Source organism: Chrysochloris asiatica, unplaced genomic scaffold (genome assembly GCF_000296735.1).
Source record: "Chrysochloris asiatica unplaced genomic scaffold, ChrAsi1.0 scaffold00136, whole genome shotgun sequence".
Classification (NCBI taxonomy): Eukaryota; Metazoa; Chordata; class Mammalia; order Afrosoricida; family Chrysochloridae; genus Chrysochloris; species Chrysochloris asiatica.
The window spans coordinates 4,694,977-4,708,100 of record NW_006408654.1 but is presented as its reverse complement, the minus strand read 5'-3'; the positions used below and the strand labels follow the sequence as shown (position 1 = coordinate 4,708,100).

Genomic DNA, 13,124 nt, shown 5'->3' with positions numbered 1-13,124 from the left:
ATGACAATATTGTGGTGCTACTCATGTTTCAATATTCGATATTCCAATAGTATTTGACAATGTTCTACTGCTATTCATACAGTTTTCAGTGACTAAACATTTTCCTGCTTCCTAATCTGTTTTCATCTGTAAGTTCAGCTGAAACCTCTCCACCATGGATGACCCTGCTGGGATGTAAAATACTGGTGGCATAGCTACCAGCATCACAGCAACACACAAGCTACCTTAGTATGACAAACTTGAAAGACAAATGGTAGAAATCTGAATTTGGTCTAAGAATTAGATGCCTAAAAGAAAGTCATGTTTGACTCACAATTGAATGCTATATTTCTCTGTTTCCCTTAATTATTACTTAATCAAATGTGCAGTCCACATTCCCTCTAAAATCTTATGCTATTTGATTGCTGAAACTATTTTCTCAGAAATACCCAATGATTTAGTAACATTTTTCTTTTGTCATACTCTTACATCCGTCTTACCTGGGGGCAGTTATGTACAGGTGCATGTACATGTTTATGTATTTAGCCAAAGGATTAAATGTGCTTGTACACCTTTTTGCTGGTTTGAAACGCAAAATGGATTTTTCTCCAGTCAAAATGTCAGGTAGGAAGAAGATGAATAGAGAAGAAGCCTTCAGCTGCAGGTACAGCATGAGAATCTACTATTAAGAGATGAGTAGACACAAAAAAAGTTCATCCTTTTCTGATTACCATGGGTAGGAGAGGAAGGAAGAATAAATCACTAGAGGTTAGACACATAATAATTTGACTGAAGAGGAAGGCAATTATAATAATTTATACAATCTTGCAATAATAATAATAATCATCATCTACAAATGGATGCATAGATAGACACACAAGCTGAACAGAACAGATGTGATAAAGAGAATGGGGCTATCCCCACAAATATATATATATATATGTTTAACAGCAGATAATTCTGCATATGTATTTACATAAGCTGCAATTCTTTCCATGAATATAGTAGAGTGTACAGAGAGCAAACTTATGAAAACTTCTTAGTCATAAGCAAAACTTGAGGGGATGAATTGCTGGGCCTGGAGGCTCAGGGGACATCAATATCAATTGGCACAACATCATCCACAAGAAAATGTTCTACATTCTACTTTGTTGAGTAGTGACTGGGCTCTTAAAAGCTTGTAAATGACCATCTATGGTGAATTTACTGGTCTCTCCCTATCTAGAATAAAAAAGAGTGAAGAAAATCAAAGAATGAATGGAAATGATTAGCACAAAGAACTAATGGGCTATAACCTCAAACTCCATGACACTGAGACCAGAATAACTGGATGGTACTCTGCTACCACTACTGACCACTCTGAAAAGCCCTAGATAGAGTGGGAGAAAAACTCAAAATCATAAAAATACCAAAGATACTGGTTGGATAGAGACTGGTAGAATTCCTGAGACTAAGGCGCTTAGACACCCTTCAGGCCTGAAATTGGACTTAGCTTCCTGGTTCAATTTTCAGCCAAACAATGCACAGGTCTGTAAGGTGAACACTAGGGAGGTTTATACACCTTAGAGCAATCAACATTCTTTGGAGATTAAAAGGGCAGCACTTGCACAAGGGCAATCAGAAAGCAGGAAGCATTAGGAAAGAAGGAAGAATGGAAATAGGAAACACAGGGTAGAAGTGGAATGATTGATGCTACATTGTGGGGATTGCAATCAACAGAATAAAACAAAATGTGTATGAATTGTTAAATGGAAAACTGATCTGCTCTGTAAACCTTCACCTAATTCACAATTTAAAAAAAATATTTTTGACAGAGAGGGAAAAGACTAGAACTAATGTATTAAGAATGCATATGTGGCTAAATCCACTGATTAAATCAAAGGTTAAAAAAAATCTAATTGTATTTTCTCCCTTCCTAGGCACATGATATCTTGAACTTTTCCCTGTGCAGTCACAGGAAGAATTGTCTTAATAGGCATTGCTTCTTAGACAAGTCTCAGGCCTGACTTGTCCTAACAAATCCTACAAGGTATGGACAGAGCTGATATGAGAACATTCACAGCTGCTTTTAAGAGGTTCTCTCCTGGGAAGGTGTCACAGAGAGTTCTGGACATTGTGTGTAAGATTGAGCCTTGTCAGCGAGCTAATTAAATGAATTTTTTTAAAGCTCCAAGCTCAGCAGCAGAGTGGGTGGCTAATTTCCTGACTCACCTATTTGACTCATTTGTGGTCCCAGCAAATACTCCCTCTTGTAGGGCACACTGCCTGGCTTTATTTTTAAGCTGTTTCATTTTTCCCCCTTAGGGTAGATAGGAATGTGCAAAGTAATAACTTTCTCTTTTGTGTGGGATATCATTTATGAACTGGAGTTCAAGTTTTTGTGTAAAAGGAATCGTGGGAGTGTTAGAGCACTTTTAAACAAAACTGGCTATTCAATTAAAGGTCCTTCCTCTTAAAAACTCAAAGCTCTCATTGAAAAGATGCAGAGTACATCCCAATAGAGCAGAGTGAACTCCATAGTTGGGAAATTGGGAAAGGAACACAGGATTTTTATATGCCTATTCATGGACATATGAAATCTCACACTGGGTAGAGATGGTCTTCCATTTATCTCCAGTCAACAGTAGAGCTGCCATGATAGAATTTTCTAGCTTGAGAATAATTTTGCTTTAGTCCCCAGAATTCTAGCAAAAATAAATTACTAATAATTAAAACCTGCAATGAAACCCCTAGGTTTTACTGAATTCAGAATCTTGATTCTACCCAAGGAGAAAAAGGTTGCTTAGAAGAGCTACCTCATAACTGACATCCACCACAACCTGCAAAGGTGAAGGATTGTGGCAAATATCCTGCTATGGCACTACAGGATCATGCACTGAACTGCAAGGTCAGTTTGAGCTGCAGAATTGGCAGTTCAAACCCACGAACCACTCCTCAGAAATCCTTTACAGGGTCACTATGAGTTGGAACTGACTTGATAGCACTTAACAACAACATATGCTGGTAAAAAGTAGATCTCTATTATTTTATCTTTTATGATTAGGGACCCATTTAGGTAGGAAAAATTAATTCTACGCCAGGTAAAATGGGACCTGGCCACTTATACCAATTCATGACATTTTATTTCTATTGTCTCTTCTATCCCAGCCCTACTTGCTTAGTCTAATATTCCTTCCTTTAGGGTTATTGTTAGTAAGTGCAAATCTACTTACAGAAATGCAATTTGGTTTCTTGTTGACTTTTTGTTCTTGCTTAGTACCAGGTTTGGTAAATGCACCCCTTGTGTTTTTCATGCTCCTCTTTTTCCACTCATGTAGTTGACATGTTTCCCTAAGGTCTCTCATAACCTCTCATCTCTTTCTTCATACTTTGCCCAGGCAATTTCTGCCACTCTCATGGCTTCATGTTCTATCTACATTTCTGTAAAACCATCACATGTTTGCTTCTGCCATTAGTTCTGTGTGAGTTCTAGCCTTTTAGTTCCAATTTTCTTCTTAAAATCTCCACTTGAAGTTTTACCTACTTAAGTCAATATATCCAAAATCAAACTCACTGGAGTCCCCTACTCCAACACTAATTTCTTTTTGGGTGGTGCTGTAGGATAAGCATTGGACTGTGGACCACAAGGTTGACAATTCAAACCCACTATCTACTCCTCGGAAACCCTATACAGTGTTGCTATGAGTAGGAAACAACATCTACCAAGTACCCAATATTGAAGCCCAGATTCCCAACTTGCTTTGTCTCAGACACCAAATTAACAACAACAACAACAACAACAACAAAAAAAAACACATTTATTGCCAATGAGTCAATTCCACCTCATAGAGAACCTGTGTTGTTGTTGTTAAGTTCCATTAAGTCAGTTCTGACTCATAGTGGTCCTGGGTAGGGTTTCTGAAGAGTAGATAGTAGGTTTGAACTGCCAACTTTAAGGTTAGCAGTCCAGTGCTTATTCTACAGCACCACATGAGATAACCTATTGTTATCATTAAGTGCCGTCAAGTCAATTCCAACCCATAGCAACCCTGTATAGGGTTTCCAAGGAGCAGCTGGTGAGCTTAAACCACTGACCTTATAGTTCAAATGACTTTGCAGTCTGACCTTGCAGCTTCAGCTCACAGCACCACACCAGGGATGGTGTAAAAAAAAATCTTTAGGGTTTGTTTTCCAAGGCTGTAATAGTCACAGAAATAGACTGCTACATCTTTCTCAAACTGAGCAGCTGATGAGATTGGTTTATGTTGGACAACATGATAAAGGTGGGACATACATACTAGAAAGGACAAGCAGACCAGCCTCAAACAGAAGATACATCTTCAAAGAAAGGTCATCAGGAAAAATCCAAAACAAAATGTCAGTATGACTGGCTATTACAAGAATAAGAAAGCTGTTCTCCAGGAAGCCATTAAGGCAAACAATCAAGTTCCTTCAGGACAAACCCCCCTCTAAGACTAAAACTCAAAGGGAACACATGAGCAAGCATGTAAGAGTACTGGAGACCACCTTGGTCTACTGGTGAGTGGAAGAGGTGAAAGGCAGCAATGAAGAAATAGGCTGAGTTCAACCACAGTCCATTGACTCCCATTGACCTGGAGATGAGAGAGAGAAGAGGAAGGGCTGGTTGGTCCAAAATGTGGTGAGACCTGGGGACACCTGAAACCATGGACAAGGACATAGCCACAGAGGGCTAGAGCTGAGATTGAAACATCCAACTGATATGAAGTGAGGGGAGATGCACAAGAACACCCAAACTTGCAGGCAGTACCCATTTGACTTAGCCTCGATGGCTTGATAATCAGAACTCGACTAGAGGAAGATAAAAAACAAACAGTTTTTGACAAAGGAAATGAGAGTAAATTGCTACAATTTGATGAACCTGACCTATACTCCTGGAGGTATTAACTCTAAATACCAACAGAGAGGGAAGGAGTCTTCACATCAAGTATCAATGCTATCCCCTCTGTACGCAGGGTAGATAGGGACGGGCAACTTAGACACTGGCTACCTAAAATGAGGGGCGGAAAAGGCACGAAGTGACTGCCATACAAGGTTTCAAGAGGAAGTTTAGTTTAAGAGTGTGTGGGGGAAGAAAGAGTCCCCACTGAATAGTTTTAATCTTGTCTAGATCTTGTCTAGATGGGTCTGGTTAAAAGAGATGAGGATAAGATCTTATGGTTCAATAGTGAGTAACTTTTTTTCATAATTAATTACAACTGTCACAATTATAAAGGTAGAAGTTTTGTAACAAAAATGGGGGAGTAGTTAATCTTACAGTTCAGAAACAAAGGATCCTAGGACTATAAAGGGAGAAGAGCACAAATGGAATGCAGGATCTTATCCAGAGAAGCAGTGACAGCAGAGATGGTGGCAGAGATAGGGACATGGAGAAGGGGAGCAGCTGAGGGCTCTAGACTCTAGAGAGGGACTAAGAGATAGTGGCCAGGAGGCAGACTTGCAGAATGTGCCCTTTGGTGGTGTAAATTATTATATATGCCTGAGTGTGTTTTTTTTGTTTTTTTTTTAAAGAGCTAATGTGAATAGAGAGAAATACTGTTAACTGATGGTACTTGGAGGGGCTTGTAATCATTGTGATTAAACAAGTTATATGACTTGTCGAATATACAACTGATGATCTTCCCAGTAAACTTTCACTCAACCCACAATAAAAACTTAAAGAAAAAAAAAAAAATTTTTTTTTTTGGATGAAGGAAACAAGTGCAAATTACTACAATTTGATGAACTTGACCTGTACTTCTGGATGTAGTAGCTCAAAATACCAACTGAGAGGGAAACAGTGTTCACATCAAGTATCAATCCTATCCTCTCTGTATACAGGGTAGATAGGGACCGGCAACTTAGACATTGGCTACCTAAATGTTGTTGTTATTGTTAGGTGCCATTGAGTCAGTACCAACTCATAGCAACCTTATGCACAGCAGAACGAAACACTGTCTGCTCCTAGGCCAACTTCACTACTGTTGCCACTCTTGAATCCATCAATACTGCCACTTGGCCAATCCATCTTATTGGGGGTTTTCCTCTTTTTCTCTGACTCTTCACCTTACCAAACATGATGTCCTTCTCCATCGACTGGTCTCTCCTGACAATATGGTCGAAGTATGAGAGATGAAATTTGGCCATCTTAGCCTCCAAGGAGCACTCTGGCTGCAGTTCTTCCAAAATGGATCTGTTGGTTCTTTTGGCAGCCCATGGCACTTTCAACATTCTCCTCCAACACCATAACTCAAATGAGGGGGTGATAAAAGCACAAAGTGACTGGCTTACAAGTTTTCAAGGGAGAGTTTAGTTTGGGTGTGCAGAGGAGGGTAGAGTCCCCACTGAATAGTTTTCATATTATGTAGACAGGTCTGGTCTGGTAGTTTAGTGGTTTTGAATTGGGCTGCTAATCTAGTAGTTTGAATCTACCAGTAGTTCTGCAAAAGAAAGATGAGGCTTTCTGCTCCTGTAAAGATTTACAGCCTCAGAAACCCTATACATGGTCACTATAAGTCAGAACCAACTCCATAGCACATAATCACTACCAACCACCAGATAGGTCTGGTGAAAGGAGATGGGGATAGGATTCTTGTGATTCAATAGTGATTAATTTTTATCATGACTAATTGTGACTGTCACAATTGTAAAGGTAGAGGTTTTGTAACAAAAACAGGAGAGGAGTTACTCTTTAAGTCCAGAAGCAGAGGACCCTAGGACCATCAAGGGAGAAGAGCACAGGGAGAATGTGGGATCTGTCCAGAGAAGCAGCAACATCAGAGATGGAGGCAGATATGAGGACATGGAGATAGGGAGCAGCTGAGGACTCTGAACTCATAGAAAGAGAGGGACTGGGTGCTGGTAGACAGGAGGCAGGCTTGTAGAATGTGCCCTTTGGTTGTTTAAATTATTATATATTCCTGAGTGTTTTTGTGTACCTACCCCCTGCCAAAATATAATAAACAGAGGGAATGGAAGCAAATACTGTTGAATAGTGATGCACGGAGGAGACTGTAACCATTGCAATGAAACTATGGTGTGAAGCCGATATTCTCCCATGTAAACTATCATTCAGTTCACAATAAAACCTTTTTTTAAAATAAGAAAAGGAATCAAATGATATATTGCATTAGGCAAAAAATAAATAAATAAATAAAAGCTCATGAGTGATCATTTAAGGTACAACTTCTGGAGGAATGAAGAGTGATGAATATTGAAGATGCTTTGAAACAATTAGTTCATTGGCTAATGAGCCATGTGAACTTCAGACTCTGTGACCCTGAGACTGGAAGAATGAGATATAGTAACCACTATCAACTTATCTAAAAGTGATCACATTCAACTTCTCTAAAAGTGATCATATTAGAAGGTTCTGAATAGACTTGGGGTAAATGGGGGAACAACACTCAAAATGTAAAAAAGACAAGCTTTAGTGGTCAGACAGAGACAGATGGAACCCTGAGACTATGGCCCTTCATCTCTCTTCAAGTCTGAAACTGAACTCATCTCCATGGCTCAGTTTTCAGCTAAGCAATAGAAGTATAGAGAGACAACAACACTATTGAGGAACAAACACCATAGAATGGTTAACTATTCCAGATCAAAAGGGCAGCATTTACCTAAGGACAAAATTCAGAAGAACTGGTAAAGAAGGAAGGATAGAGACAAGCAACAGAGAGCGGAAGTGAGATAAATGATGTTACATTGAAGGGATTGCAATCATTAAGATGAAATGAAATAATAGGATTTGTTGAATGTAAAACTAATGATCTGTTCTGTAAGCCTTCACTCATTTCACAAAAAAAAAGTAAAGAAAAATTGGGTCCAACAATAAATGGGTCAAATAAATTCTAATGTATTCGTGCAAAGAAAATTTGATAAACCATTAAAACTGAATTATCTTGACAAAGAGAGATGCTTATAATACATTATATTTAAAAAGTAAGGTATGCACACACACACATATATATTGTTGTTGTTATGGCCCGTGGAGTCCATTCTAACTCATAACCACCCTGTAGAGGATTTCTGAGACTGTAAATCTTTACGGGAGCAGAAAGCCTCATCTTTCTCCCACAGAACAGCTGGTAGTTTCGAACTGCTGATCCTGAGGTTAGCAGCCCAATTCGTAACCACTCTGCTACCAGAGCGCCTTCATTCATATATATATATATATGCCTTCCTATGACTCCCATTGTGGTAGGAGAAGATGCCAACTTCTTGATATTACTCATAATACTTTCAGACTCTGTTCTCAACCTCTCTCTCTCTTGCTTTTCATGTCAGCCCTCTTTTATTATTGCTGTTGTTAAGTGCCAATGAGTCAGTTCCAACTCATAGCAACCCTGCATAAGGTATCCTAGGCGGGTGGGTTTGAAACACTGATCTTGTGGTTAGCACTCCAGTGCTTATCCTACAGTGCTATATCAGTCCTCTTGTATATGGCATATTTATTGACTTAATAATTTTTTGGATAAGACCTTTTCTCTCCCAGTTACTACTAAAAATTCCTTGTATAAGAGCATTGTGGGTACATATGATAAACACTCAACTGCAAACCATAAGGTCAGCAGTTTTAGCCCACCAGCTGCTCCCTAAAGATATTCAGCCTTGTAAACCCTATATAGGGTCGCTATGAGTTGGAACTGACTCAACAGCACAACATTAAGAAAAAGACAAATAATCTGATTGAAAAATGGGCACAGGACATGAACAGATACTTCACCAAGGAGGATAGTCAGGCAGCCAAGAAACATAAGAAAATGTTCATGATAGTTAGCCATTAGATGCAAATCAAAACAATGAAATATCATCTTATTCCAGCATTAATGTTGTTAAGCATTTGTAAATTTGTTAAGAATTTGGTAGCCAAATTAAAAAAAAAAACAAAAAAAAAACAGAAAACAACAAATTCTGGCAAGGCTTTGGAGATATTGGAACCTTCCTACATTGCTAGTAGGACTATAAAATGGTTCAACTACTGTGGAAAATGGTATAGCACTTCCTCATAAAGTTCAAAATAAAATACCATATGACCAAGAAATTCCTCTGCTTGGTATATAACCACAAGAAAAAAAGAGCCAGAAAACAAGTAGATATATACACAGCAGCTTTCTTCACAGCAGTATTCGCAATAACAAAAAGATGGAGACAGCCTAAATGTCCAACAATACAAGAATGGATAAACGAACTTTGGTATCTACACACAATGGAATAATACATAATGGTGAAGAATAATGATGAATCTGAGAAACACCTCATAACATGGATAAACCTGGAGGTCATTATGCTGAGTGAAATTAGTCAATCACAACAGAACAAATATTGTATAAGATCACTATTATAAAATTCCAAGAGAAGGTTTTCATACTAAAAGAAACATTCTTTGATGTTTTTACTAGGGAGGGGAGAGAAGGGAAAGTAATTCGCTGATTAGAGTGTTTGTTGTTGTTGTTAAGTGCCATTGAGTCTGTTCGAACCCATAGCAACCCTAACAGAGTTTCCAAGGAACGACTGGTGAACTTGAACCATCGACATTGAGGTTCAAACCGACTTTGCTGTCCAGCACATTAACCCACAGTGCCACACCAGGATTCTCCATAAATGGTTGTTAAGTGCTATGAAGTCAGATCCAACCCATAGCAACCCTGTATAGGGTTTCTAAGGAGTGGCTGGTGAGTTTGAACCACTGACCTTGGGGTTCAAACCGACTGTGGAGTTGGGTTCTTATCCTACAGCTCCACACCAGGACACATGCTAATTCAGGTGACAGGGAGAGCAATATATAAGAAGGGAAAGACAATATCCAAGAAGAGGGATAAGGGTAGAAGAATGATGAAGAGAAGTGAAGACATAGGGAGGTATGCAAGGGCTAAAGGGGATAGAGGCAAATAATGTTATATACACAGCACTGGAACAATGATCTATGGGTATGGACAGATGCACAGGCTGATTGGTATGGGAAATAGAGCGGGAATGTACCCACAAATACATACAGGTTTGATACAGGATATTTGTACATGGTATTTAGCTTTGTATTTGGGAAATTATGGCAAGTAGTTCAGTACAGGTTTAAGGAGAGAGTAAAGGGGCAGGGAAGGACAGAGAAAGACGTTGTTGGCGTCAAAAGATGCAGATTGTAGACATTTGAAAGAGCGCCAACATTTTCTATAAGCAATGGGTAACCCAGAGAAGTCTCTAAGCAGAGGAGTGTCACGATCAGGTTGTTTCTTTTGAAGAAAGCTCTGATGTCAGTATAAAGGATGGATTTGATACAATCAGCATTAAATTATTGTCTTTTAAAAAACGACCACAACTAGTGACAACTTCATGGCTGTTTCCAAGCTAATTCTGCCTATTTGTGTGTGTCTTCCTAGTGACAGTGCTGGCTATTTTCCATGAGTTGCACGTTGATCCAGACCTGTACACACTCTTGTTTGGGGAGAGTGTGTTGAATGATGCGGTGGCCATAGTCCTTACATAGTAAGTACCAGTACTTATGTTTCTTTTATCATGTAAAATATGCTTCTTCTTGGAAATAATTCCTGGTGGCTTTAGTAAGCATCTTTTCTCTTATGTTATGAAGATTGAGGCAATTTCTAGTTGTTAAGGAATTGTTATCATAGGAAATCTCCAATAATGGGCACAATTCATTAGGTGCCTAATTTCTAATACTATTAATGGGTTTCATGTTTCTAGCCTATTACAAGATACTACCCAGAGGGTAACATTCCCCCCACCCTGCATATATTTAGCTGATTCACTTTGGGTTCCTAAAATGCACATAAATGAGCTTTCTTCATTTCAAATCAATATCATTAGATTTTGTCCTTATGCAAGTTATTTTCCAGACAATTGACTAATAGTAACGTTTGTATTTACCATAAGTTTGGCAAATTGGAGCTAGAACTTGAAGGTCAGAATACTCTTTATATCTCAGTGCAAATGCAATATATTGTAGGAACAAACACCTTAAATCATCACATGACAATTGGAGCCGATGGAGCTTCAACTAAGAGCAAATGTAATTTTTCCTTCATCCTGGAAGAATTTTCTTTTTGAGATGAGAATTGGTGCTCTTTCCTCACTTCCCTTTCATGTACTTACCATTTATATTTAATAAATGCCATTTGGGTGACTTTCACTATGTCAGAGGTCTCTTCACCATTTTAGATTAAGACCAACCTTTTGGGCAACTGTCAAATATCCCAAAGGAAAATAGCTATCTAATAATTAAATGTGACAACAGGATTCTATTCAGGGTGTTAATTGCTTCCAATGCATTTGGAAACGTATTGTGAAATGACAAAGGATTTTTAAAAGTCAGATCTCACTGATGGGAGTAGGAAATGACAGAGTACCACTACTCTTCTTTCTTTTTCTGCCATCTGACATTTCTTAAGACTGTGCTCCCCAGAGTTGAAATGGAATTCAGCAACTTTCAAGTGAGAATCTCCAAATAAACTTATACTCTACCTGGCCACTGTAGAAATGCCTTTCCTGAATTAAAGGAAAAGATCAGTGAGTGCAAACAAAGAGCATAAGTCATGACAGATTCATAAATGCTAAAGGGTGCATTCAAAGAAGCATCAAAAACCATTAATTAGGTCATCAGGAATCCCTGCCCAAGAAATACTAGTATTAAAAGAACACTGGAGTAAAAAAAAAAAAAAAAATGTTTTAAAGAAAACAACAAAAAGATTCTGCTGAGTCCCTCATTTTTACTTCCTGAGCTGCCAAGTTGTAAAAGGCCAAGTAAAGTAAAACCACTAAAGTGCAAATGAGCTGGGGAAAGAATCTTGTATCTACAACCAAAGAAAGGTTTGGCCTTTCTGCTTTCAGCTCTAAGCTTCACAGTAGTTTTCCACTAAAAATATAGACTCTTAGAGGGTGAATGCTGATGCTGTTGAGAGCAAGTCTGGGGCCAGAGGAGGGACACGTGGAACAGTCTATTTAATGTCTCCTCAGGAGTCCTGGCGTGACACTGTAAGATTAGCACTGGGTTGCTTACTGCTAGGTCTGAAATTCAAACCCAGAAGACATTCTTAGGAAACCCTATACAGGGTTGCTGTGAGTAGGGTCCAACTTGACAGCACTGAACAACAACAGGTTAATATGGAGTCCTGGTGTGGCGCTGTAGGATAAACTCGAGACTGCTAATCCCAAAGTCAGCTGTTCAAACCCACTGGCCGCTCCTCAGAAACTCTATACAGTGTTGTTATGAGTCGGAACTTACTGCAAGGCACTTAACAACAACAGCAATATATAGTTATTACTGGGGGTCCCAGTGATGTGCCTCTCCTATACCCCACACTCACTGTTGCATATCTCAATAATAATAAAATATGTTTCAGTCCATGGCAAGATCTTTTCCTTTCTAAGCACAAGACATTCGTCATTCTAGGTGATCCTCCAATGCCACACCAGAAGCCTTTTGATTAGCAGCAAGAATTTTAGCCATTTGTATTACCCAAGGACTGTGTTGAATGACCCTGGATTAGTTTTCTTAGGCTGTAGTAATAAAATACTACAAAGTAGATGGCTTTGAACAACAGAAATGAATAATCTCACTGTCCTGAAGGCAAATAGTTCAAATTCAGGGTATTGGCAGGATCATACTATCCCCCAATGGTCTTGGGTCAAATCCTATCTTCTTGATGAACTTCTGGTAGCACCATCATCCCTCTCTGTCTGTGTCTTTTCACCTCTTCCATCCCAAGGTATCACTCAGATCAACTTAAGGTCCACTCTACTCTTGTTTTCTTTGGCCCTATCAATTGGAATCAACATGGTGGCAATAAGTTCTGGGGCTACTTCAGTATGACCTCAAGTTAACATATGTCTTCAAAGACCTTATATCCAAATAAGGTCACATTTATAGATTGTTTGTTGTTGTTGTTAAGTTATTATTTATTATTTTTAATGATTAAACTACTTAGTATGTTAGATAACTGTAAGACATGCTTGCTGAAAGTGAAGAGGACTTGAAACATTTACTGATGAAGATCAAAGAGCACAGCTTTCAGTATGGATTGCATCTCAATGTCACGAAAACAAAAATCCTCACCACTGGACCAATAAACAACATTCTTATCAATGGAGAAAAGATTGAAGTTGTCAAGGACTTCATTCTTCTTGTATCAACTATC

The 13,124-nt window shown here is 38.7% G+C and overlaps 1 protein-coding gene across 1 annotated transcript in view; it reads left to right on the top strand.

Moving 5' to 3' along the window:
• Positions 1-13,124, top strand: part of SLC9A9 (solute carrier family 9, subfamily A (NHE9, cation proton antiporter 9), member 9) — a 1,149,796-nt gene that overhangs the window by 393,899 nt on the left and 742,773 nt on the right. Inside the window, exon 6 of the mRNA XM_006869862.1 lies at positions 10,353-10,458. Coding sequence (XP_006869924.1) covers positions 10,353-10,458 — 106 coding nt within the window. The remainder of the gene's footprint in view (positions 1-10,352; positions 10,459-13,124) is intronic.